The sequence below is a fragment of the Lates calcarifer genome, linkage group LG12 (assembly GCF_001640805.2).
Source record: "Lates calcarifer isolate ASB-BC8 linkage group LG12, TLL_Latcal_v3, whole genome shotgun sequence".
Lineage (NCBI taxonomy): Eukaryota > Metazoa > Chordata > Actinopteri > Centropomidae > Lates > Lates calcarifer.
The window spans coordinates 16,324,591-16,351,892 of record NC_066844.1 but is presented as its reverse complement, the minus strand read 5'-3'; the positions used below and the strand labels follow the sequence as shown (position 1 = coordinate 16,351,892).

The following is a 27,302-nucleotide window of genomic DNA, read 5'->3' as shown; positions in this document are numbered from 1 at the left end:
ATGTCCATAATATGACAGCAGTGGGAACCACAATAGGCTTGTTATATAGGAAGCTGATCCTCCTGTGAGAGAAGTAAGTTGAAAATTAGAAACTTTCTTGCTCTCTTGAGTGAGAGCATCTTGAAATCCTGAGCACACAGCCAAAAATAACCCTGCACTCTTGTTTTCTTTTCATTTACTTTTCTCCCACAGCCTTGTTTACGCCGTCTACAACTCTCATCTGCTCCAGTCAGCTTGAGGGAGAGAGCCCGTTGCTTTGGTGTTTCCATGGCAACGGGGGAGCAGAAGGTCTCCAAGGTCGCAGCGAGAGCACCTGCAGCCGAGCTGATGGGAGAATGCAGGCTTGACCTGACGGGCTGTCGCCCGCACTGGGCTGCAGTCATGTTGTTATTGGACATTTCATTACCGCCTCTCCCTCCTGCCTGACACTGACATGATAAATTGTCACCAGACATGGGATTGTTAATCATTTCTGGGGTCGCACAAGCAATAAAACATGAAGCTGTGTTCCTGCATTTGATGATGAGAAGGAGTGGAGTATGTCCTGATAAAGAGGGAGAGAGAGATTTAAAGAGAGGGGAGGAGAGTGTTTCGCTGCTGGAAAGTGGATTACATCCATTATTTAGGTGCTGCTTCCCCATCACTGTGAGAGAGGAGAGAGAAAGGAGAAGGGTTTGCAGGGATACAAACATTTCCTGTATGTCTCTTTGTAGACTGTAGTGGATAGGAACCGCCTTACATGGGTAACAAACAGGATCTAACTATGGTAAAAAGAATTATACAAAATCAAAATTATACATAAGTGTCAGATATACAAGGATATATCCTCTTTGGGTTGTTAAGAATGAATACTCTTTCTGTGCAACTAAAGAAGTGCACATTCTTCATACTTACAGGAGGCCCGATTCATAAATGTAGCCATGTAAAAACACTTTCAGATCATTGCATCAAAAGCAATGATCTGAGCAATTAGAGAAAGTGGGCCAAAAAGGGGGGGGGGTTCTGATATGTTAGTGTTTGATCGTGATGCTTCATCGCTTCTTGCTTATTTCCTCTTATGAGCTGCACAGATTGTGTCCACAGGGTAATCTTGAATGCACACTTTTGAACATATGGTATTAAGTACCTTGGCATGTGCTGCATGTGTGGTAGAAGCTTCATGTGATGTGAGCTCAGAAAATCTTCACAGATCTCTGCATGTTTAAGCCTACATGCATGCATCCAATGTCGAAGTGAGGGTGTGAGGTAGGTCAATATAAGCCAAACAGACAGCATCATTCAGTTTGGTGACTCACGTGCCACCTTGGATATTTAAGTGCTGGTGTCTTAAAGCTGATTATCAGTAAATGTTATGAAAAAGAGGAGAGTATAAGAGATACAAAAAGGCTGTTTTGTTGTGTATCTTGGAGAGAATTCAGCAATACCTCACGCTGGGCCTCATCTTTCTGCATAACATCAGCATCAAGCAACTGCCAGACAAAATATTTCATTTTGCAGCAGTAAATCCCCACTGGCATTCACAGGTCACCAGGAGTGACCACTCTGTTCTCTGCCGTTTTCCTCTCATCTTCTCCATTGCTGTTTCCACGGACGGGGGTGGGAGGGTGAGGGTGGGGACAAGCGCGTGCACGCACAACTACTCGGCCCACCCCAGCGATCATCATCCACCTCTCCCGCTGTCACTGTCCCGAAATAGGAACACAGCTTTCCCCGGCTGTCTGTTCTCTATCAAATGAAAAATCTTTGAGCGAAGTGAACGGAAAAGATGCCGAAAAGACGAATAAGATGGGTAAAGGAGTGTAGAGGACAACAAGAGAAAGAGGGCACAGATGGAGCAAAAATCAAAGTAAGCAGTGAGGGAGGAGTGGAGGAATATTTTTTAAGACTGTCCTATCCCGGGCTTTGATGTCGTGAAAAGGATGGAAGCTCTTTGCTTTACTTTTCTTCAAAGGCTTTATTTTAACAGGCACATACTTTTGGGAGGCCTGAGATAACAATGTCAGCCTCCTCACTCTTAAGTCTTTTGTTTGCCCAAATGATGGGAGCTCAGTACTCCTCAGGCTCTTAGGATACCCTTTCTACCTGCCACTTAATACCTCCCTTGTTATGACACTTTAGGACCACATTTATGAACTTCAGATGACTCACATTCAATCCCAGAATGGTTCAAATGGTTGTGAGAACCAGAGAGATTGAACCAAAGCAACCACACACTTGTTCATTTGTTGAATATATTATTTTATTTTAACATCATCATCATCATAGTTTAACTTTTAATTTCCCCTTCATTCATTTAAAATGATCACCTCTGAATGTACACATACTGCAAACTGTCAAAAATATACAAACAAATGCAGGCTTGTGCTATAGTCTGGTCAAATGTCTAAAAAACAGTGGCACTGGGGAGAGAAAGAGAGAGACAGAGAAAGAGTGAGAGAAAGAGAGAGAGAATGAAGGCGGGAAAGAGAAAGAGCGAGAGAGAGAGAGAAAGAAAGAGACATTGAAACCGGTAAAGACATGCACAGCATCATTGTGAGCACCGGTTACAGTGATCCAGGTGCGCGGTACTTCCATGGGATCCTTGTGGAAAAGTACATACATTTCATCATCTGACAGTGCGGCACAAAGCGCCCGCCACATATCAAATCAAAAACAAAATGTCGCTCATTAATGGAACTGTTAGGCACATCATTGTTTTTTATGGTTTTACATTTTCTGGAAAAGTCTGAGTTACTGTAAATGTAGAATGCTTAACCAAAAAACAAGAAAAAAATAAAATAAAACGTACAATTAAAAAAAGAAAAGAAAGGAAAAAAAACAGCTTTCAAAAGTCATTTTGGAATCACTGTCTTGTTAGTAACTCAACATTGTTACATAATGTTTGTGTTAGTGTATGTATGTTGTCTATGTTTGTGTATGTGTGTGTGTGTACACAGCTGGGTACATTTCTGTAAAACCAAGTGATACTGGGAGTGAGTACTTGAGGTGTTCTGTGGGTGGTTGCTGTGATTGGCTGACAGCTGTCCAATCAGATGCTCAGGTCTTTGGGGTTCCCCTTGTAGGTCTTCTTGGGCTCAGGGAGCGTGGGCTTGGACGACTGACTGGTGTTGGTCTTGAGCGTGCTGTAGTACTCCCTCACCTTGGCTGCTATGAAATTGTCATCATCCTCTTCATCCTCCGAGTCGTCTCTCCTGGAGTTCCTGATCGGGGAGATGTCTCGTCCCAGGCTGCGGGCTCGGTACGTCGGCTCGGGGGAACTACCTCGGCTGGCATAGCGCCCGTTCCTCTCCACCCTCTCAGGTGAGCGCCCCCTCAGCAGTGAGCTGTACCTCTTGTAGGCCGAAATCGGATTCCGGGGTGCGTCACTCTGGGCAGGGTGGTGTCTCTGTAGGCGTCTCTCAGGTCCCGGGAAGCCACGTCCCTCAGCAGGCTGTCCCCCCTGTAGGCTCTCTCCATGGAAGAAGCTCTCATCAGCAGGCTGTCCTCCCCAAACAGGCGCTCCTCCCTGCGCAAGGGTGGAAGCATGGCCTCCCTGTTCAGGCGGTCCAGGGCTGGGGGCTCACGGAGGATGCTGTCCTCAAAAGGGAGGCTGGGTTCAGGAGACTTTGGGGGCTCCTTCAATACGGCCTCTTCCCGTTGGGCTTCTCGTTGCTGCGGTTCTGTCTCTCTGGGGAGGTGTACCGGCGGTATGGGTCTGAGGAGTGGGCGTGACGTCTGGTTGGGGAGTGGTGCCGAGACCGGTGGGGGGACCTGTGGCGGTGAGGCGAGCGGTAGGGAGAGCGGTAGGGAGAGCGGTGGCGGTGGTGAGAGGGGGAGTGGTGACCGTGGCGTCTGTTGGGAGAGCGGCCGTGACGGTGGTGCCCCCCATGACGTCTATCCAGGGTGTTCTCTGCGCTGCGCGACCTGCCATGCCGCTTGTCAGGCGAACGGTGGCGGCTACGGTGGTGTCCACTGGAATGGTGGCGTTGGCCGTCACTTCCCTTATCATCCTTCTTTTTGAGCAGCTTGGACAAGTCCTTCCCCGTGGACTTTCTCCCCTTGTGTTTTCCCGTGCTGGTTTTCTTGTGAGGGGAGCGGTGGCGGTGGTTGGAATGGCGGTGCTTGCCGGTGCCAGTGGAGTTGTGGCTCGGCTCCTTCTTGCTCCGGGATGGTTGGTGAGTTTCTGGTGGGTAGCTTGACTCCGATGGCGCGTTGGTTGGGGGCAGGGTGCTCACTTCCGCAGCGTTTTGTAACCCTGAGGCTGGGTTGGCTGTGCTGCTGTCGTTGGGGCTGCCGTCTGCAACACAGTGTGACATACAGACGAGGACAGGGGGATCAAACACACATGTAGATTCTTAAAAGCTCCTATCTGCTCACATCAACCATGCTGAACCACTCAGACATGAAGCTGAGAACAGTTCCAATGGAAGCCATTCTGATGTTAATGCCCAGCAAAGATGGCTAGTTATTAGATGGCACAGCAACAGCCAATGGTAAAACATTAGTGTAGCTTACATATGAGAATAAAAGGCAAAGACACAGTTGTGAAGCAGCCATTGCTTAAAGAGACTTGTTTACCCACAACAAACCTGCTCCCAGGGTCTACCTGGGATCACCTCTCTGAAGCAGAATGGGACTCAGGCTGGTCAGGCAGCTGGAGGCTGGTTACAGTCAGTGCCAACATGTTGCATGTTGGTGATGTTGCTTGATTGTACTGATTAGCCATGCTCTTTCATGCGCTGTCATGATGCCTTAGACACTTTGTAAATGTTTGAAGCGAACAGAGTGCTCATGATGAGATCCAAAAACTATTGCCTCACTGCACTAATACTGTGGTTTAGGTGGCATTTCACTAAAACGCAAGAATCAAATGTTCTGCATCATTTCACATCCATTTTAACAACTTCCTCAAGTCATTTTATCCCTTTAGTCTCACTAAATCACCTACATAACCAGCCAGCACAATGCTTTGTTTGTTATCAGACTGCTAAGATTAAACCTTACCCCTATCTACGTTTTAAGGAAAGATTAGAAACTGCAGAGCTACAACTACAGAAGAAAATTAGCAATAACAGAAAGGATGTTTTCTTGTGGTCCAAAGTACAGGAAGAAACTAACACTCTGTATTTCACCTTTGGACTAACCCAGAGGTTAAATGCAACTGGCGCAGACATATGCATGAAGAATCCATAACAACGGCTACGGCAGCGGCGACATTGGCAATGCATTTGGGGTGGATGGATTTGTATGCATGGAGGAGAGCACGGACACAGGTGATCTGAGGCCACACCACACACATCAGGATGGAGAGAGACCAAGATAGATGGAGTGGGGGTGACAGGAAGTGGGAGGGCAGAGCCAGACGACAGGGGAGGACAGTTACAAACCGTGGTCTGATTTTGGAGGACAGAGGCCTCCCCCATCTTGTCATTTCTCATACATGCAGTGAGATGGGGAGCGACCATCCCTGAAGGAAGACAAGAGCCCAGCGCAATATGGGAAGAAGGGAAGATACACAAAAACAGAGAAGAAGAGAAGAGCAGAGTAGTTTAGATCGCTTGGAACCAACTTGAAGGAAGAAAAGGAGAATTATTGTGTTGATTTTTCAATGAAAAAAAATGTGTTTATTTGATCGTTGAGTCATTCAGAATAAAGAGACAGTCCAGGAAATTGCCCAAACCCTTCAGTGGAAACCATCAGTTACAGAGAAAAGTCCTGGAAACAAGCACACAAACACACACACTCTCTCTCTCACTCACACACACACACACACACACAAACCCTCACCCAGGCACACACTTACACACACCTAAAGATGTGGACACAGAAGCAGCAGAAACCCAAAACCCCCCAAAAAATAAAAGACAGTGAGACTCGCACACCCACAACAACAGCATATGAAGCAGTTTTACATTGCTGACAGAAATCAAAAGAAATACTGGCAACACTGTCAAAGGTTGTGCCAACTAAAAAGTACAAACAATGATCCAAAAAATATACAAGTTCACATGATGTCGCATCGGTGCAGGTAAAGACAGCACATTCTTAGCCCAAAGAAAATTACATTGACAAACTTTTCAACACAGGCAAATGTATCTCCACTCAAAAAAAGCAACAAAAAGAAAAAAAAACAAACATTTATGATGACTGTGACTATCAATCAAAACTGGTCAATACGAAAAAAAAAAAAAAGAAACGTTCCATAAATATTATGGAAAATAGACAATTGAAGAAAAAAAAAATCCAATTTACACTTTTGACAAGGTCATGCAGCAATAGACTTTTATCCATTAATATGTGGCTTCGATTCATGGCTCTGTACACGGAACAAAAATACTTGTAAAAATGCCTCTATTCTTTTCATCACTGTACAAAACGTCTATATAGTTGGAGCGACTCTTTTTCTTTTTGAATGGGGATGGGTGGGGTTCCTATGGTCACAGCTTTTCAATGACATTAACAGTGGGTGCAAATAAAAATCCATGGATTAGTGAGTAATGTCAAGCACAGTATAGTGAGATTTTGTCTTTGAAATGGCAAAAAAAAAAAGCATCAGACTGCCTTTTCTCCTCAACACAGGTCTCATTTAAAACCCTTAAGAGTTCAGTAGCTTACATTCACCTTCAATAAATATCATAAATATGTTTGTGTCACGTTCCTAACCAAAGCTGCGAGATGTCCCATTTTATCATGGGATGCAATGAATCAAGTTTTCTCTTCCTCTCAACGCCAAATTAGTGTTAGATGAGGAAATGGAATCCATCAATATTACTTCTTACCCACGAGAAACATTGATTTTTCACTACTCTGGTCATTCAAACTCTGTAAACAGTTTCTATTTTCATGTAGCACTGAAATCAGACCCACCACCTTTCTGTAAAGTCCCAGCAGAGTGCTTTTGCTCAGTGGCCAGAAGGTGAAAAGTGACAGCGGGATGACATGGAAACTGAGAGCAGGTGACAGCAGGAGGGGGAGGAGGGGCAACAGCACCCATAGGAGCAACCCTGCTTCCCCCTGTCCCCGCCCATGAAAAAATAAAAAAATTCCCAAAGCCCAGGGGTGACCTCCACCAGAAAGAGACCCAACACCAACCAAACCCCATCTACCCTCCCTGGTGGGGTTTGTCCCAGGGATGAGTGAAGGGTCCTGGGAGGGTAAATTAGTTCTTTCCTCCTCTTTCCCTTCGACCCACCACCGTCCACTGGGCGTCCCCTGGCTCAGGGCGTGAAGATGGGGGAGAAGGGAATGTTTTCGTAGATTGACCCACCATATTCAGGCACCGAGCCGTCACCCCTCTTGAGCACCAGGTGGGCGCGCCGGCCTCCGCTTTTGATGAGCTCGATGGCTCGCGCGTGCTTCATGCCCTTGGTGCTCTCGCCGTTGATCTCCAAGATTTCGTCGCCGACCTGAGAAGGGTAGAGGGAAGGAAGCGAGGGGAGGAAAGGGCGGCAGGCAGAGAAAGAGAGTCAGAGTGACAGGTGAAGATGGAAAAGGAGAAGAGGTAAATCAGAGGGAAGAAGGAGAGACAGCGAGAGACAGAAAAAGGAGAGACAGCGGAGCAAGAGAAGGTTGCGGAAAACAAGTGACAGTGGGGAAGAAAGCACACAAGAGGAAAGATGAGAGGCACAGAGGTTCAAAGGGACACAGTGACAGAGGAGGGGAAGGAAAGGAAGGAAAGATTGAGGAGAAGTTACATATCAAGTCTTCCGAACGATAAACCGCACATTTCTTCTTCTATATCAACAGTTTCCAGAGAGCAGCAACTGTGATACTGAGAGAGGAAAATGAGAGGGAGGGGGAAAACAGGAGTCAGGGAAGAAAAAAAAAAAACACTTTTTGCTTCCCAATTCTTTGCCTCCACGCCTCAAGTTATCTGTCAGTGCTGTCTGCACCGAGGGAATTCCTCTGGCAGAGTATGGATCTCTCACTGACACCTCTCTCTGCCTCACAGAGCTGCTACTATTAATATCTCTGCTAATAAGGTGCACAACAAACACAAATGTATGCATTTATATATGCATGTGCAAATGTGCTAATGCATGCACACCCACACACCTCCTCACTGTAGCAGATTAACATATATCAAAAACTGCCTTATAGCTCACATGTATACTGTATCTGGCAGCAAGCTTTCTGCATTTGTCTCGCATGCAAACACACAGGAGAGAATCAATTAACCCTGAATTGTGTATTCAATCATGCAGCCCGGGGGGGAAGAGCTACTGGTTTATGCAATTAATCAAAATAAAGGTTAAATATTACAGTTTCCTGACAACTTCTGTGGCATGTATGAATGTCACTTTACAAGCTCATAGATGAACATTAATTAATTAAAACGTGCATACTGTGTCAGCGGGCATGGCCCATGACTCTGCAGTGTTTGTGTGCCTTGTGTTTTGATAAGTGCACTCACACAGTGAATCTCTTTCGTGGCCAAGCCCTGGGGGCTACCGCGTTTATATTCAGTGAAGCATAGCTTGCAGTAATTGGGAGGCACATTATGCCCACGCAATTATATTGATAGATAATATTATTCTGAAGGCTGTAAAAGTGTTTGAGGCAGTATCGTCAACCCCGCATTTAATCAGGACAGTCAACTAGCTTTGACTGCACCTGAAAATAGGAAATGATCAAACCACAATTGCTACATACATAACAATAATTACAATCTACAGTCATAAATAGAGAGACATTTTTGAGATATGTTGCTCTGTACGTAATAAAATGGGTATTGCTGTCCATTCTCAGATAAACTGAAAGATTAACTGCTCATTAATGGACTAAGAAAGTAAACTATTTAAAAAGCCACTGGATTTTTCTGAAAAATAGCAAGGCTGTTTCTCTGTGCTTGAGTAAGAGCCAAAAATACCAACACACAGAAATAAAGCACCCTCTGGATCTGTCTATTATTAATGTGCCATAATAAGCCAAACAGTCCAAATTAACCCCAGGGACCCCAGGGGAATTAAGCTTAATATTGCTATAATGTAATTCATTTGGACTTACTCCACTTACAGAATAACTATTGCTATCACAGTTGCATATAACCTTTATTTAATAAAGCGTTTCCCATTGAGACTGAGATCTTATTTTCTAGGGATACGAGAACTATAGAAAAATGTAAAATATTTTAGAATGAAATATAATATTAAAGGAGCAGTCCAGCAATTTAGACTTTGCCTTGTGGCTGAGGCTGAGATTGTCACTTTTATTCTCTAGTACAAGTACAAACTGCTGCATTTCCCACAGCTCCTGTTTGCAAATCAGGCTTTCAGTCATAAATCTCTCTAAGTCTCTAAACCTAAGCCAAGATGACCCTGATGACATCACCAGGGGTTCATTTTCTCAGGCCAGTTTTGTCAGGCTGAGGAGTACTTCCTAAGACAAGTAAACTCAACTTCACTGGTGAAAAAAGTGGAGTGATCCCCTCTCTCTTCTATTGTGTCCCTGGGAATAAAAGCCCCCATCACAAACTAAGGTTATGTGCACCCTCTGTGTGTCTAAATGTTTCATCGCATGGTGCGTCAGTGCTGGCGGTGTTTTGTGTCCGTACCCTCATCTTTCCGTTGCGGACAGCTGCTCCGTCCTCAGCTAGCCTCAGCACGTACAGGTCCATGTTGTATTCTCTGCCTCCCCGCAGGCTGAAGCCAAAGCCTTTGTTGTCTCGCTCCAGGTCCACTGAGTAGAACTCAGCATCCTGATGGGGACAGACCACACACACACACACACACGGGGAAAGAGAGAGAGAGAGAGAGAGAGAGAGAGAGGGAGAAAGACACACTTGCATCAAGGTCACTTTTGTGATTCAGATTTGAAGTGCATGTGTGTGTGTGTCCTTTGAAGTGGGCTCCTATTTCAGGAGCATGGGACAAATGCCACCTTCAGGAAAGTCACACCTATTTAATAGCTGTGCCAGACTGTATGAGTATGTGTGTGTGTGTGTGTACATGCATATGTTCAGGTGTAAGGATGCTGAATTATTGATGCCTTGGGTTGTAGGTGGACAAAGAGAGAGGGCACAAGAAGAGAGAGAGAGAGAGAGAGAGGGCTGGGCACCACAAGGACAGGCAGACAGCCACAGCAGCTCCTGTCTTCACACCCTCCTAATCTCCTCTGCTGACGGATCAATGCTATCTGTGAGAGCCATCTCCACACCGGCAGATTAATTCAGCAGCTAACACAGTGGACTGAGGGGTTACTTTAAAAGCAGACAGGCTTTCTGTAATGCCCAGACTCCGATAACACCGGCAGGTAGACATAAAGACACAAATAAATGAATAAAAAGGCACCTTGTTTGTCCTTGGTAAGGTGGGTGGGTGGATTGGGTGATGCATGGAGGGACAGAGGATAAATGGGTCTGTGGGTGCTAGAACAGCTAAATGGATGTATGAGAAGACGAATGTGGATGCAGGTAGGAAGTTGACAGGATGCAGAGTTGGATTGCTGGGGTGTTCGATGGAGACGTGAAATGGATTGATGCATGAATGACGTGACAGGTGAACGGATGACCGGATGACCGGAATGCCCTCCTTACCTGAGCTGAGACTTGTGTTGGGGGCTGGGGAGGAGGGCCCTGCGGGGGTTTGAATTCAAAGGATTCTTGTTTTGGTTTGGTGTTGTTCCTGAGACAGAAAAATTGAGAGACTGAACTCATTAAATGATTCATTTCACATGCATATTTTCAACAATTCATCTTTAAAACTCAGCCTTTTTAAAGACAGTGGACTGTATATGTCACAAGCACTCAAGTTTCCCCAGTGTGCTCCTCACCTGGCCTCGGGTGCAGCCTGTTGCTGAGGTGTGTGGGTGGTGGTTATAGTGGCGATCTTCTCTGCATTGGTCAACAAAGATGCATTTGATGACTCTACAGAGGAAAGACAGGTTGTCAGGAGGTTGTCATTTCCACCAACACATTTTAAGCTTATCTAGAAACTGCAAACTTGAATACATTTTAGTGGGTTTGACAAGTTGAAGCCAATAAATTAAAAAAGAGAAATGAAAACCACAAATTATTGCTTTTCATGTCAGCAGGTCAGACACATTTTTCCACACTGTCCAAGAACCTTTTTGCCTCGAGCATACATCAAAACTTTCTTGCTGCACTGAGTACATTTTAGTGACTTTACTTTTTTCCCCATACAGTTTCCAATTCAGTACATTACAATTTGCATAAAAGTACTCTAGTAGAAGAGTGTCTCTGGTGTCGAAGACGAATGCGATGAAATCGAATCCATATTTCACATGTGGAACATTATCATTTTTCAGTGTGAGCACTGGTGTAGATTCAGCAGCTGTCACCTACAAACATCAGCTGACCCATGGGGGACCACCACCAGCCCCCAGGCGTCCTCCACCGCTTAGCAAAGATCCAGGACACCAGAGTAATCCGGGAGTTTCTATTTGTGCTGTCACTCATTTTGTCAAGGTGCTTGTCAAACTGTGTTTCTTTTCCATAAGGTGTACGTCTCATTTTTGGTTGAAACTCCTCCTGTCTGCCTGAGAATTGTCAAACAGGAAACATATGCGCTCGCAGCATCTAAGGACATAAAAGCTTCTGGCTATTCCGTCTTTTATCTTTGATTCAATCATCTCGCGTTATCAATGAATCACGCTGGGCCTCAACGACAAAAACAGACCGTCATTATCCTACTCGTGCTGCATAAAGAAACCTTTCTTCTCCTTAACAACCTAATCTCTCCTGGCTATCTACAGGTATCCTTTTATTTGATTACAACTCTCCATTGCTCTCCTCTAAGTCGCTGCTCCCTATTCCTCTCACGGTCAGTTCCTCTCTCATCTATTCATCTCCTGCACTTCCCCCAGTCCCCTTGCAGCCTGTTGGCTTAACTCTTCAATTGCCCGTTGCGCACGAGGTACAAAGTCAACCAGTCGAGCCGTGGCGTGGGTGAAGTGAGCTTCGTTTCAGGGTCTTCCGGGAGTAGGGGGGGCCTTCTAGTTTTGGGTTTACGCAAGCGTGAGCTGAATGTTTTGGCTTGGCCCCCAGGAGGAGGTTTTCCGTGCTGAAAATATTCTCCCCGTAAGATTTTTTTTGGCATCTGCGTTTGTGTTCTCACATATTTTCTGTTGCTCATTTCTCACTTTCGTGGCTCACATTTGTCCCCGTAAACCCTGCTCGCCCCTCCATCTGCTCATTTGCATAACCCACTCCTTCCATTCTGCTTCCTCTCATCATTTATCTCTCCGCCAACTGTTTTCTGTCTGGAAATTAATCGAACAAGCTCCGTTTCTCTCTGTCTTTCCGCTCCACTCGCGACCCACTGCCTCTTTTTTCCTCTCTTGCTTCAAAAACATTCGCTGCGCGCAAGGGAAAGCACTGAGCTGTTTCTGTAATTCGTCTCTGGCCCTGGCATTACACCCTCCCGCCCTGAATGGACAGAGTAAGGAAGGAGAGCAGGTACAATTGAAATGAGAAATTGGAGAGAGAAAAAGAGAAAAGGGAGTGGAGGGGAACAGAAAGGGAGAGGAGATAAGAGGAGAGGGAGGGTTGTACTACACAATATACCCCGGGTTGTGCTAAAATATGGCACATCGTATCACCTTAGGCACGTCTATCTCCCTTCCCTCACACAATAGGAAGCAATGAGGTGTGCGTATCGAGTCTATGATGCAGAGACATAAGCTTTGATGAAGGCATTAGCTGTTTCTGCATGCATTACTGTGCTCCAGCAGGAAGAGCGCCATGCCTGCTTCCCATTGCCGCTGCAGAAGTATTAAGCATCAGTCAGTACAAAACTCTGTCTGTGTTCCCACACAGGGGAGAGGTGAGCTCGGACGGAAAGGAAGCTGAACCTGAACTTCACCTTGGAAGAACCTCTTGCAACAGTATTTACTCACGTCAGAAAGTTTAGACAGGATTTATCCGACACAAAAATAGGCATGCTCAGCCATGTGTAAACAGAAGGCAGAGAGAACAGTCACTCAGAGACACAACTTAGAAACACAAGCCACAATCTCTCCCTGTCACTCTTCCAGTCTCCATGTCAGACAGAGCCTGTTTGTTTGACACATGCACATAAACACAAACCAGAACTTTCCGATAAAGCATATCCAGTTATTTCTCTCCGCCGCCTTCTCTCTTGCTCTCTGTGTCTTCTTGGCAGAGCAATTTTGGCTCACTGTTCTCATCAACCGTGCCGTGAGAGAAAAAAAAAAAAACACACAACACACAACACAACACACACACACCACACACACACACACACACACTCTTCATCCATAAGAAGTGAGCCGGAAAGCAACGAGCGGCGGACAAATAGCTACAATTTCAACAGTATGCAGGTTGACAGGGAGTATCGTCTTCCTCGCACACACACTTAATTAAACAGTATTTGTGAAGCATGCCAGGGTGATCTGTCAGCACAAAATAGCGAGAGCTCTCAGCTGCGCACAGCACAACATACAATGCGCACAAACTTCTCCTTAAAACTACTTCGGCAGAAAAAGACACACCCACATACGCAGAGGAAGCGTCTCCAATCTCTCTCTATCTCACATACGCATGCACATGAAAACACACAGACGTCTAAATTACTTGTACATGTTTTAAGAGTGCGGGCATGCTGAAGGCAGAAATGCAACGGCTGGGAAAGTTCCCAAATATCGCCACTGAGGCAGTTCTGTCAACACTGCGGGGGTGTTTCAGTCACTTTGAAAGCGAGTAAAGAAACTGCGAGCTTTATATAACACTACAGGCATACATAAGCACCGCTTAGGGAGAGTAATGACAAGTCTTGCCCCTCAAATATTCTCAGACTATGTAATAATACATATATATAATAATAATAGGTGATTCATTTACTGTTTGACATCGATCAGTGTGACAGAGCCAAGCCACTTGCAAAATCCGCACTCCTACTTTGACAACCTTAATGAACAAGCTGAATAGTATTATGAAATATGAATATCTGGCTGAAGGCTATCAACTGAATAGGACATTGTCAGAATACCAAGTTATTGCAAGGACCTTTAAGAGCACCTTTAAGGACTCTTGAGTGTGCTCCCTCACCCACTTGCAACAGTTTATTGAAGGATTAGAAACTATTACATAAATAAAATCACATGTAATGGCAGAACTGGCTTAGTAAGTTGGAGTCTTTAACTGTCACTCACCGTCTCCGGGAATGATGCGTAGTGTGACCGTGTTCCCGGCCTCCTTGATGAGGTTGACGATGTCAGAGTGGGACTTGTTGGTGATGGAGCACCCGTTCACGGCCAGGATGCGGTCGCCCACTTTCAGCTTCCCGCAGCGGTCTGCCGGGCTCCCCTCGATGATGCGCCCTATTTTGTGGGGCATGGCCACACATGCATTGCCAGCTATGGTCACCATTGACATGTGATGCGAGATTCAGTGTGTGTGTGTGTGTGTTTGGAGAGAGAAGGAAAAAAGAAGGGAAAGGGGCAAAGGAGCAGAGAAAGAGGATCAGAAGGTTTAGGGTTAATTCACCGACAGCCAACAGCCAGCCAAGCCAAAGTCACTGAGAGAAGCTGGTCAGAATTACAGCAGAACAAGCGCTGGCAAAGAGGAAGGGCACATTTAAATGTGCTCTGCAAAGAAATGAGAAAATCTGTCATACTGTAATTCACACTACTTCTGCTGTAAATTGGTTTTTCAAATTAATCACGGGAGAAACTGAGCTTAACTCCATATCCAGTGTGTCCGCTCCCCTCCACCCTCTCCGGCTCATCTCCCTCTTTTACTTAAAGCTGCTCCAGCACCACATTTCTGAAACAGGTATCATTATTATATTTGCATGAGGGTCTGTCGGCGGTAAAAAGCTAATAATGAAAAAACTGTGTTGCGTTGTCTGCATCTAAAATACCTGTAACCGGCTGAAAGTTAGAGACGACAAACATACATCAGAGCTGACATCTCAGCAACTACCCTGAGGTCTCGCTCCTCCCGCCCTCGCTCGCTCTCCTCTTTCTCTTTCTCTTTCTCTCTCTGTCTGCAGTCTGACATCAGTCACTGCAGAGAAAAGGAGCGTGCAATCACTCCTTTCTTTCTCAATCTTACTTTTCACTATTATTCATTCATCCCATCCACTCCCTTCGCTCTTTTATTCCACTACAAACTTGTCTAACCCTGACCTCTTCCCGTCTCTTTAACTGAATCTACCCATTTTGAGCAGTAAGATACTGAGTGAAGAGTCACTGAAAGACTGAAAAAAAAAAAAAAAAAAAAAAAAGACTGAGGTGCGGCTGCATTTCTGAGCAAAATAAGGTGTTTCTCCAGATACTGACAGTATGGACAGAATGATTCCATCACTGCTGTGAATCAGTGACTTACTGGTAAGCATTTCATTCTGAAACTTTCATGTAGCCATTAGATTTCACATGTCAGGTCAAATCAAACAGAGTTTAACTGCTGGCCCGTGCTTTCTGCTCTGGCCTGTGAAAAGGAGCTTTGCCACTTTGTGAATAGTTGAGCATTTTCAGGTCTTTTCAGTCCACCCACACTGACAGAGATAAGAGCACAGAGAACAGTGGAATGCCATAGCGGTGTAGGCAGGAAGCCATGGCAGTAGGGCAAAGAGTGCACTGCATAGTTTGTAAAAAGCAAAGTAAAGTCAATTTGAACAGAATTATTTGTAAGGATGTGTGAGATCAAACAGAATAATTATTGTAAGGTTAAAAAAAAAAAAAAAAACTCGATATGTTATTTACTACAAGCTGTGTGATTCAAAATAACCTTTACACAGAGCGATTGCGTCAGTGCATCTCTGATAAATAAATATCATTCACACCGATCACTCCCCCTATTTATCCTGCTTGCAGCACTCGTTCTCATTAAGTTGTCATTAGGCTTTTAGTGTTAACCTGCTCAGCAGAAGCCATTTAAGTTCAGCTGAATAATACAAGTGCCTTATGTAAGACCCACTTCACTTGTGATCAATTATGAAAGCCTTGTGTGAGTGTAGCAGCATCAGCAGGCGAGGAAAAGGTTTCAGTGTCTTGGTTTGACAGGCTCAGGACGAAAATGAGGAAGAAGAACCACTTCTTTGAAGAGTGTTGGTATTGATCTGGTGGGACTGTAAATAGCCAAAATCTGTGCTGGTTGTCAGGCTATTTAGTGTTCAGTGGTTTTATCGATGATACAAAGGCAGCTCATGAAGAAGATAGGAAGATAAAAGGCTCTAGTGATGAGGAAAAGCTGTAGAATGTGTTTCATGTTTTTCTGAGTGGAGCTGATTTTTCTAATATTTGCATGTACAATCAACAACAAAGATGTTCTGTAACTCTCAAAGTGCTCCAAATAGAAAAGTTTGGCATCTCTTACCGAAGGTGGTGCCAGCTTCAGGTCGTGACACGGACGAGACGATGACAAAGCCGAAACCTTCGTTCTCGCCGCGGCGAATTTCTACATCATAGGGCTGCAGGGTGGAGGAGGAGACGGCGGAGGCGGCGTTGGGGGGCTGAGAAGAGATGGTGGCAGCCGCAGCGGCGACCACGGCGTTGCCGCTGCCCCCCGCGCCTCCGCCTCCTCCCCCGCTGCCGATGCCAGAGGTGGAGCCGCTGCCAGAGCTGACGGTGTTGAGGGAGTTCTGGCTGCCCTGCGGGGTGCGCTTGCCTATCTCCTCTGTCAGGCTGGGTGCCTGGGTGCTGCTGTGGTGGGAGGACGCCGGCGATGGAGGCACGTCTCCCTCTGCTTTAACTGGAGATGGCAGAGGAGGATAATGTGAGAAGGACGCAGATATACTGTGTAGAGCTGGAGAGGAAACAGTGTGGAAAATGAATGAGGAGAAAGATTTATGGAACGGATAAAGAGGAACAAATTGTGGGCCTGGTAGGTGAGACAGAACAGAAGCAGCATATGACCAAAAGATTAAGAGGAGAATGAGAAGAAGGAGATAAAAATTAGGCCAGCCACTGTTACATAAGTTTAGGAGATAATGGTGTAGAAAAAGCAGAGTAAGAAACTGCTGCACAATAAGGCAAGATAACAGTAAAACAAAACTGTCGAGATATGACAACACAGCTAAATGTTACATCATCTGTACAATCTGAAAATAATAAAGATTGTAAATAAACACAGTTATTTTTCTCTCCTAACACCGCTACCTTGTGTCGATATGATAAAAGACACACTGCTTAGACAGCTTAGGGAGAAGAGCCTCTCCAACAATCTCTTCTCTGATCTCTTTTGAACAAAAGATGAACTGAAGACACAGCCTGCCTCTTGTATCTGGACATTTCATTCCACATTTCATTTCCTGTACAGCTGCTCGAGGAAGGCGCCTCATATTCTGGATGCTCTGAGGCAGACGGGGAGAAGCAATGCACTAATGTCTGGCTGCTGTCATCGGGCCGAAGGTTGACCACCCTCTCCATCATATTTATGGGCCTTTCTTTATCGCCTGCTGAGGAGCGGAGCTGAGCTGAGCAGTGCAAAAGTACTGATGGGGTGGGGCCATTTGCACACAGTAGTGGCTGAGTGCTTCCTAACATTACACACCCAGACTATTACAGAGGAAGGAGAGGGGGCAACCCCTGCACACAGTGAGCAGGCCTCCAGGCTCCTGATGGAACTGCAATGGAAATAAACGGGGCCCTTGGTGGTGTAAAGTACAGAATGCTTTTCAGTGACTGAATGTGGTTGTGCTATAGCAGCAGAGGTTGCAATGACATTTTGGAATCAGGTACAAATGAAGAAATCTGATTTTGTTCACAAAATAAATAAATTATGTAATAGTAAACACAATTAATGACATGCTCAAATATGCAACTACAAGGAAACAGATACTGTAGGGGTAAGTATACTTAATGTAGGAGAAATTACTGGTTAATTTTTAGGAATTTAAGGTTACAATCCTTAAGATTTTCATTAAAATCAAACCTCATTTTTGACGCTGTTCATGATTGCCATTCTTTCTGCAATAAACGTAAATATAAATGAGATGTGTTTACATTCAGTAATTACTGCTGTATAAAGGACATTGTTAGTGGATTCAAGTTGTCTTCCTAAGTACAAGGTATTCACTGAAAACTTGAAGTGCATGTAATCCAGCGTACTTTAATCTCATTGATAACTGCCTCATTGTTTACTGTTTATCTTTGACAGCTGATCAGTTCTAAATATTGCTGGGAGTCATTGAACAAGACTTGGCGGTTGCTCAAGGCGTGATGGAAAAAAGCAGATTATTGACTGATGTCTTCATCAAAGCAATGTGAGTCTGTTTAGCTGCGCTGAAAACAAATACACCTGTTTGCTCTTCTGGTGTGCTTCTTCAGTTGCTTAACCAGTTTGCTGCCCCAAGAATTCTGGGATCTGTAGTACTGAACCACACTTACTGTTACCACAGTAACCACATGGTTGCCACATCAACCATGACATCTTTATCAGCCTAGATTTCTCACTCTCGCTCTGTGCATCTTAGAAATTTACCATAATTCACAAGCCCTGAACAAGTTTTTGAATGTCAGCCAACAGAAATACATTACAGTGCTATGGCAGAGGTTGAACATTGACCTGTCTGGAGCTGTCAGCAGCTATTTAACAAGCTAGGCTGCTCCTTTATCTTGATCCCTCTTGCTTCTTACCGGCGTAGCTGGTTTTGCGTCGCACAGTGAGGTTGACGTGGCCCTGCTTGGCCGCCTGCTGCATCAGCTGCACCACCAGTTGGTGCGACTTGCCCACCACCGCTGTGCCGTCCACGCATATCAGCTCATCGCCGGACCGCAGGCGTCCGTCCTCATCTGCAGCACCGTACTTCACTATGTGGCCGATGTAGATCTATAATACAATCACAGTGGACACTCATGAGACTGTGTGCACAGACATCATGAGTGGGTGAAGACTGCCAATGGCTATATGTGCTCTAGCTTCTAAGGTAATATGCATGGAATAGGTTCAAAGAATCAAAGAATTCTACACATATATATGAGCAATTATAAGAAGAATTCAAAGGCATCCTATTTTTCGCAGCAGCAGCTATAAAGTTGGCAAGCAGCATGTTTGCTACAATTTAACCCTCACTATCACGTCTTTACTCTTCTTTCCAGCCTGCTACAGTAGCCAACCGAGCCAAGCTTTAAAGTAAATCATTATTTTTTTTTTCCCTCAAAAAAATGCAGTGCAGACCAGTGAACAAGAACAAACAACTTCGCCTCTTTACAAAAGGAAAGAAAAAAGTGGTGTGTGTGCGAGATGGATTTTTTTTTTTTTTTTTGACTGATTGAGGCTACGTTGGCCAGATCAAAGAGCCACTATGTTGTAGAAATCACTGATCTGAATTAGATTCCAACACAGAAACTCAGAACTACACAGGAGGAAGAGAAAGAAACAGAAACAGATGTGGTGAAAAACCCTATAGATGCTGCTCTATGCTGGGAATATAGCCTTCTTTTCATCAGTCAGGTAACTGAATTTTGTCAGTTGTAGTTAATACATTTCACACAAATTTAGATAGAATATCGAGGAAATAGGAAAGCAAACTGGGGGATTCGGCCATGAGAGATAGAAAACATTTGAGAGGTTCTCACCGGCTCTCCTGGCTCGTTGCCTCCGAGGATCCTGAAGCCGAACCCTGTGTCCTTCCTCCACAGGAAAATGTCCTGCTCCTGGAAGTCTGGAACTGTAAAATCAACAAAACTTCATTTACATTTCTGCAGTAATACCAACAGCAAGCCCATGGGAGTTCCTGTGCCTGCACCAGTACAAGCAGAATTCAGTGCTAGCATGCCATTAGACGTTGTCATAAAGAGGGCTGCAGGCAACAGTGTGGCCATAATGGATACACCCATTGTTCTCAGGGAATCAAACCATCCGCCTGCTTATGTCAACATGCAAATAATCTTCTGTCCAACTGTTCTAAGCTTTGTCACTAAGATAGCACTTTGCACAAACAATCTGTCTGGGGGCTCTGGGACAAGAACAAACAACCAATCCATCAAAAGACAAAGAAAAGGATCTATTTTGAGTAAAGTGCACAGGTATAGAGCTTAAATAAACAATCAAAAGCCAGACAGGCTGCTAAAAAAAAAAAAAAAAAATCAGAGCACCCTCCCTCATTGGCTCTATAATTAGAAATGATCAGGCTAAAACTGAAATAGCTCGGTTTTATTTAAAAAAGATTTTCGGTGGGCGTCGTTTCCCACAGACTGGACATTACTATTTGAATGGACTGCACTGTTTATTTTATGAAGTGGTGTGTGACATGCAACTCCATCTCTACTCTTGCCTACATTTGAGAGCACTTCCCGCCCGACAGAGGTGCTAATACATATTGGAACGGGCTATATATTATTGAGCAGAGGGTCTGAGCATGGCTAGTTCACAGTCCACTCCCATCCACAAGAGAAAGAGTGTGCTAGTCACTAGAAAGGTGCTGTGCTATAAAAGAAGCATTGCTTTGCAGCGACTGACAGCTCATGGTTCATGTAGCAGTGGAGATGAGGGGAGCCCTGGGGTGGGGTGGGGTGGTGTTACTAGGAGCCTGGGGGGAGAGGGAACGAGCGTCTATGTGGATGGCCTAATCCTGGTGTACACAGGAGTGTCTTTGCTTTAAGTATGTGTATATTTATTCACATATGCATGTATGTGCATGCATTTGTGTGGTCGCAGCTGTGTTGTACTGGCTGACAAACATGCACCTCTGAGCAAACTCCCAGGGAGATTTCCTTTTGCACCAGCACGGGCCACTAAAGCCACTGAGAGACAGCAGGGTGGCAGAAGGCATAAGCAGCCTGCTTCCAATCTGTTCCTTCAGTCAACAGTTAAAATCCCTGTGGAGTGCAACTATCTCTTCCAATCTATCACAATGTAACTGTGGAGGAACTAGGAGGGTAAGAGTCAAGGGCTAACTTGTCGCAATTTGCACCTGCGATCGCAAGGGTCAACTGCACAGTTCCAGCCTGCTTCTGTCGATTAATAGATCCATAAGTGATCCCCACAGTGAGCCAAGTGGGCGTGAAGGGATCAATATTTTACTGAGATGGAAGGTCCCGCGCAGAGGTATGAGTGAGGACTGCAAATAACAAGTGCTGAGGCTCAAACAGAGAGGAAATTAAACTGGGAACATGTTAAAAACCAGACAATAATCAAAATGGAGGCCAATAAAACATGAGCGAGTTCCCTATCTTGTCTGGCTTCGAATTTTGAGAGCAGTTTAATGCCGAGTGAGTTTTTAAGGGGATTTTTTTTTTCTCTGCAAATGGAAATCGTTCCCTACATGGTGCGTTTGAAGACCTTGATCTCAGCAGAACTTTTCATTACAGGGAATGTTGTGTAGAGAAGTGTCCCTGCAGTAGCCAAGGTTTGAGCCCTATGGGGTGCATACTGGAGGATTTTAGGAAGAGAGCTCAATGCAGCGTGAGGAAGTGGAGGATTTACACCTGCTGCTGCAGGTCAGTAGTCCTCCCTGTCATGCTCTGTGTGTTCCTCTTTTTCAATTCCTCTTGAATCCCTTCATCTCTCAGTGCTTGACCTTTGTCTTATCCTAACATTTCTCTTTCACGTCCCATTTTTGCATTTTTATGTCACTTGGGTTTCATTATCGTCTGTTCTCCCTTTGCACGTCTTAATATTTGCACCGAGCAAACTGGTTCGGGCAATTCAGAAAACCCGTGTTAAGACTCCATCACCTTGTGACGGGTATGTAGACATAATCTCCCCCTTGGTCTTGGTTTCTTCCACTCTGTCTCTTTTCGTTCTTTCTTTTTAAAAACTATTGTCCTCTTAGCCCTTCACAGGAGCTTGCCAACAGGCATCTGCACTACTAGCCCACGCTCAGCCCTTCTTTTCACACTCTATTTCATACGCATCTAAAAAAATGAAAATCCTTGACAAGTGTCGCCCAGGAAAGTGATTAGATGTTATCATTTCTCAGTCCTTGCAGACTCCTGTTTTTTTCTCCTCCTCTCCTGTTTTTTTTTTTTTTTTTTTTTGTAACTTGACAGTGGATCTGAGGGTTATTCTTTTTAATTGGAGCTATCCCCTTGCTTTGGCATGGCTAGATAAGTAGGAGGGGGATATGCAATTCACTGACATCCACTCCACTATTGCTGCTAATTATACACCCAAGTGTCTCTTTAGGGCAGTCTAGTGTAAAAGTGTGTCACCGGTGCCCGTGTCGACAACCAGGCCAAAGTAACATCTAGTAGATTCTAAAGGACTGGACCAAGAACAGGTGGGAGCCTCATGCTGCTGATATACTGGTCAGAAATGACAATACAATCAAAGCTGATGCTTTTGTGTTGAGCAACCGCTTTAAAAGAACGTGACTTTTTTGGAAATGTGCTTATTCGCTTCATTGATGGGAGTTAGATGATGTACGTATGATAAAGATGTAACGCTAGACACACAAATAGAATCACCTGCTGGTTGTAGTTTTAATGATGTACGACTTATATTCATTTTTCTTAAGACAGCCAACAAGTATAATTCCCCAAATGCTTAACTTCTGAGTTCACACTTAAACATTACGTTTACATTCTATAATCCTACTTCCATCTTTAGTTCTCTGTGAATTAGCAAGCTTGAGTTAATGCAGTCTTATACAACAATCCTACCTTCAGGAAGGTTGTAATGTTCTGTTTTTCTTTAAACTGTTTTATAAGAGAGGTGCTGATTCAAGTGTATGGTCAATTGGGCAGTTGCAGTTTGTGATGCAGCACAGCACTATAAAATACATCCTCCAAAATGGCCACACAGTTGAATCAACTCTTTACTAAGACAGTTTCAACAAACACTGACCGTTTCAATCCTCATGCAAGTATGGTTAAGTATGTAACAACCCAAGAACCAAATTGAAACATCTGTCATCAGAGGAGGCAAGAGCACAAGAAAAACTTGGGTTATAGTGGCTTTTTTTGGGGAATTACTTACATGCACAAGACTTACAGTATCTCCCATCTCAAACCGTGCGGTACCATTTAAACACACCAAGGATATCCACCGCGCCAATAGCCCCATGCAGCCCTCAACCAACCGCCACCAAAAAATAATATACTTACGCCTACTTTCATACATGCTCCTGGACTGGGCCCAGATCTTAAAGGGATCCGGCTTTCTCTGGATGGTCCCGTCTGCCCCGGACTCCTGGGGCGGCAGGCCTGGCAGGGGCTGAGAGGGGGGCGGGGGAGCGGCGCTCTCGCTGAGAGGGGGTGCCAGGGACGGGTGTACGGGCGAGTCTGTGTGGGTGCTCCGGTGGCTGGAAACGCTATGCTGGGAGCTGTTCTGACTGTCCTTCCTTGATAACTGCTGTCGGAGAAGCAGATCGATATCATTTGACTAGTGAAAGTCAGCTGTGGAGGCTGAACTCAGAGCCAGACAAGTAGAGACAAAAATTAAAGGTTATTGCATGCTCAGCAGTGGAAATGAAAAGAGGAATCAGGACTGTGGTTTTTGAGAAGAGACACAGGTTGATGAAGACATGAATACACAAGAATTCTGGATTATAGTTCAAAAAGATTAAAGATCGCTGCTCTTTGGGTAAAAGGAAACAGATATATAATATCAGCCATTGTTGTGTTGCTACTTTGTTCAACACAAAGAATAATCAAACTGTTTTATTCAGAAAATTCTCTCAGCAAACAAAGACAGAAAAAATAGACCTCAATGGTTTCTCATGATTAAGTCATTCAGCTGTGGGACGAAAAAAAAAAAAAAAAGCTATGGCTCAACTTAGAGGGTACATTGCCTATTCCTTTTGTTTAACAGAGTGGAATGTATTAACAAGAAACTGCATCCCTTGCTGCATGTGTAGAGATATTCACATTGAGTAAAGCACTTGTGGGGTTTGTAACGACGGAAGGATTTTGCTGGTGAAGCCAGAAATGTAAAACTCCTCATAAATCGCCACTGGCCCCTCTATAACATGGGCACTTAAGCACCTGCTCAAGGATTTGAGGAGAGCGGTGCTTGAGCAGGGTAAAGCACATACAATCCTGAACTCAAGTGCAAGTACACTGTGAGGAAAAGTTTTTTTTTTTTTAAAAGTCCTCTCAGTGAACATTGTCACAATGTGTTTCTTCACAGTCACATCTTCACCGTTTGTCTGCAGAATATGCACGGCTGTACAGATTTCATAAGGAAATAAATAAATGTGAAAGGGTTATAGACAGAGCATGAGAAAGAAAGGCAGATATTTTAAGACAGTAAAAGAAAATGACAGCAGTTCAGTCTCGTCGCATCATGTGACCTCCTGGACAAAAATACACCATGAAAGGGGGCTAAGGCAAGTGCCTCATCTGTTCTCACATATCAAAGTGTTTGGCCTTCAAAGTGCAGCCATGTCTTCAATAAATTCAGACTCATTACTCCCTGAATCAGCCTCCTACACCTCTGCAATTCATGTTTATATTCATCATCCTTGTTAGACATAAAAGAAGCTTGACGCTTTGGCAAATATGAAGTCAGAGCTGTGGCTCCAGCTGGAATGCTTACTCTAGTGTTATGAGTGTAACCTCACTGTGTTGTGTGGCCAAGTGAAAATCAATGGATTCATATAATTAGTCACAAATCCAGGCCTTGTTTGGTGCAAAAGTCAGACCTCAAGACTAATGCTTATCACTAACTGCAAAATATATATATATATATATATATATTTTTTTTTTTTGGTCACTTTCATTCCATTAAACAAAATGGCGCCTCCATTAGCCAATGAGGCAGCATTATGTCTTGTTTCTCTCCGAGTTTGATGCGCACAAAGTCCAAATCCTAATTCCCCTTTCAAATGAAAACAAATCTCTTGCTCTTGATGGATCTATTAGATTTGACCTTCTGCAGTCACTGTGTTCTCCTTCTGTGCTCCGGGACTGCTCTAATACATTGGTTTCTGCTGCTCCAATAACTTATTAAGGAGACAGACGATGGGAAGAAGGGGGGTGGGGGGGTGGAGGGCCAGGGCAATGAAAACAGTCCTGCTCAGGCCAGACTTAACCCGCCACGATGCATCACAGCATTAACAGTCGTCTTTAGTTTGTTTTGTTGCACATAAACAGCCTCATACAACCAGACATTGCGTTGAAACATCATGCATTACCATTTTCAACTTATCCATCACCTCTATCATCTAATATTAGATCATACCATCACCATTATTATCTACAGACTACCAATACCACCACACCTCATTCCACAAAACTTTCACCCCGTCTAAACGACATCACATACCCTCCTAGTGTAATCTTTGTATGGAGGAGCCAGCTCAAAATTATCCTGCAAAACAAAATTGACAAACACACATCATTAAGTCAGAAACAGTCAACAGGGGCCCCTCCGTCAGTGCAGCAGATATATCACAGGATGAGGCCGTCTCTCAGCTGTGATCATACATTCAACTCTCACACTGCAAGCTTAGCACCCAGCGCGATGCAATCATCAGCTGTTAGCAACCCAGCTCACGCGGTGCATCAAAGCCCCTCGTCCCAGCCCCCGCCTGAGAAGGGTGGAGGGGGTGGGGTGGAGGGGTGATGTGAAGCTACAGGGATCCTCCCCCACACAGCACAGCATCCCATGTCTACAAACAGACCCACAACATCAGCACAAGTTAGACCTTACGGAAGGGGGTTAGAAATGAGGCAGGAGTTGGGAGGAGGAGGAGGAGGAGGAGGAGAGCAAGAGGACCCTTTGCCACATGTAAGACGAAGGACACAGAAGTGATGGATGGCAGGGGGGAAAAAGGAAGAGAACAAAAAAAGAAAAAACCTACTTACCAGTTTCGGGCTCTTCTTTGCGGGAGCCACTCCTGTGAAGCCAGACAGAGAGGGAAACAGAAAAAAAGGGAGAAGGTTACCAATGGAGTTATAGTGTGTAGTCCACGTTGAGAAAAAGGGAGAATGCAAAAAAAAAAAAAAAAAGCAGATAATGCAGACTCCAAAACAATGTCACAACAGTGATCATCTAGCCCTTGTCTCCTTCTCCCTCCTTTCCTCTCTTTCCCTGCTTTGGTTCCTTTGCTCGCCCATCCGCGGCTGGTGTTCGAGGAGGAAGGGAAGGGAGGAGGAGGAGAAGGAGGAGGAGGGGGAGGGCAGGCAGCGCGATCTATCTGCATCACTGCCGCGGCCAGCGCTTGGCTTGACTGGTGCAGCGGAAGAGTGGGGCCAGCCCCGAGGCTGGCTAACCCAGCGCTCACTAGACCCTGGCTACCCGATGGCGGCGGCGGCGCACGCACGATCGCACGCACGCACGCATGCATGCATGCGAGTGGGTGAGTGTGTGTTTGAGGGAGGAGAGTTGAGAGTTGAGGGGAAAGGACAGAATCCTGGAGAGCAACTAATCTAGGAGGATAAAGAGAGAGGAGTAGAGAGAAGAAAAGCAAGCTGTGCTCTGGAGTTCCTGGCCGTAGCATTACCCATGGAGAAGGAGTCCAAGATACTGAACATTAAATTATAGGCAACCGTCAGTTCCCCTCTTACTGAGACCATCTTCCTGTGTCCGCTGAGCGCTGCGCTCCGCTGTCGAAGGCTCCAGCATCTATAGGCAGTTGGCGCGTCCTCCCCGTCTCTCCCTTTCCTGCTGTCTTTTCCTTTTTTTTCCCTTTCCCTCTCTCTCCCTCACCTCACCACACACTGTCCTCCCTCCCTTTTCTACCCTCAGCATCATCGTCCTCCCTCCCTCTTCTTCTTCTTCTTTCTCCCTCCCCTCCATCTCAGTCTCAATCCCACCCCCACATGCTGGTAAACATCCATGCAGCTGCACACACACACACACACACACATACACACACGCACGCACCACACGGGCATCAGGCGGCTTTGCGCAACGCTCCTGACACAAATCGAAGTTTGCTTAATGTATAACAGACGGGGGGTTTGTGCATGAGCAAACGGTGACCAGAGATATCATTGCAGAAATATCATTATCACAGACAGGCACGCAAAGAAAGAGTGACGGATGACTAAAATGCTAACACAGCCTGGATCTAAGCAGGAAAAAAAATTTGCTCCTTAAGCACATCACTGCCCTCACCTCCCCCCCCTCCTCTCTCTCCCTCCCTCCCTCGGCTCTGCATGAAATAAACAGTTGTATGAAGTTATGGAAATGAGAACGGCAGAAGGAATGCATGAAACAAAGAGAAAATGCAAGACTTGCTGTGTGTATTTACCTCTGTATTATTCAAAATTCAACAATGACTGGAGTGTGAACCACACACACAGACACAGACACAGACACACACACACACACCTCTGACATACAATAGGGGTGTGTAACACATGTAAAGCACGAATGAGACTAGGTGGTGTCTGATCTAAGAAAATGGGCCACTATTGTGTGTCAATCCTTTAGGGAAACTGAGAGGATAAGATCTTATACACACACACACACACACACACACACACACACACTCTTGTCTTCTTTATCT

At 45.0% G+C, this 27,302-nt stretch overlaps 1 protein-coding gene across 1 annotated transcript in view; it reads right to left on the bottom strand.

Annotated features, from left to right (window-relative positions):
* Positions 1 to 2,204: 2,204 nt before the first annotated feature.
* The window catches only part of magi1b (membrane associated guanylate kinase, WW and PDZ domain containing 1b), a 130,490-nt gene continuing 105,392 nt past the window's right edge, over positions 2,205 to 27,302 (bottom strand). The window contains 14 exon segments of the mRNA XM_018680105.2: positions 2,205 to 3,343; positions 3,345 to 3,362; positions 3,364 to 3,690; positions 3,693 to 4,276; positions 7,247 to 7,385; positions 9,533 to 9,676; positions 10,514 to 10,601; positions 10,750 to 10,843; positions 14,110 to 14,313; positions 16,277 to 16,651; positions 18,538 to 18,730; positions 19,480 to 19,571; positions 22,951 to 23,197; positions 25,654 to 25,685. Coding sequence (XP_018535621.1) covers positions 3,029 to 3,343; positions 3,345 to 3,362; positions 3,364 to 3,690; positions 3,693 to 4,276; positions 7,247 to 7,385; positions 9,533 to 9,676; positions 10,514 to 10,601; positions 10,750 to 10,843; positions 14,110 to 14,313; positions 16,277 to 16,651; positions 18,538 to 18,730; positions 19,480 to 19,571; positions 22,951 to 23,197; positions 25,654 to 25,685 — 2,852 coding nt within the window. The 3' untranslated portion in view covers positions 2,205 to 3,028.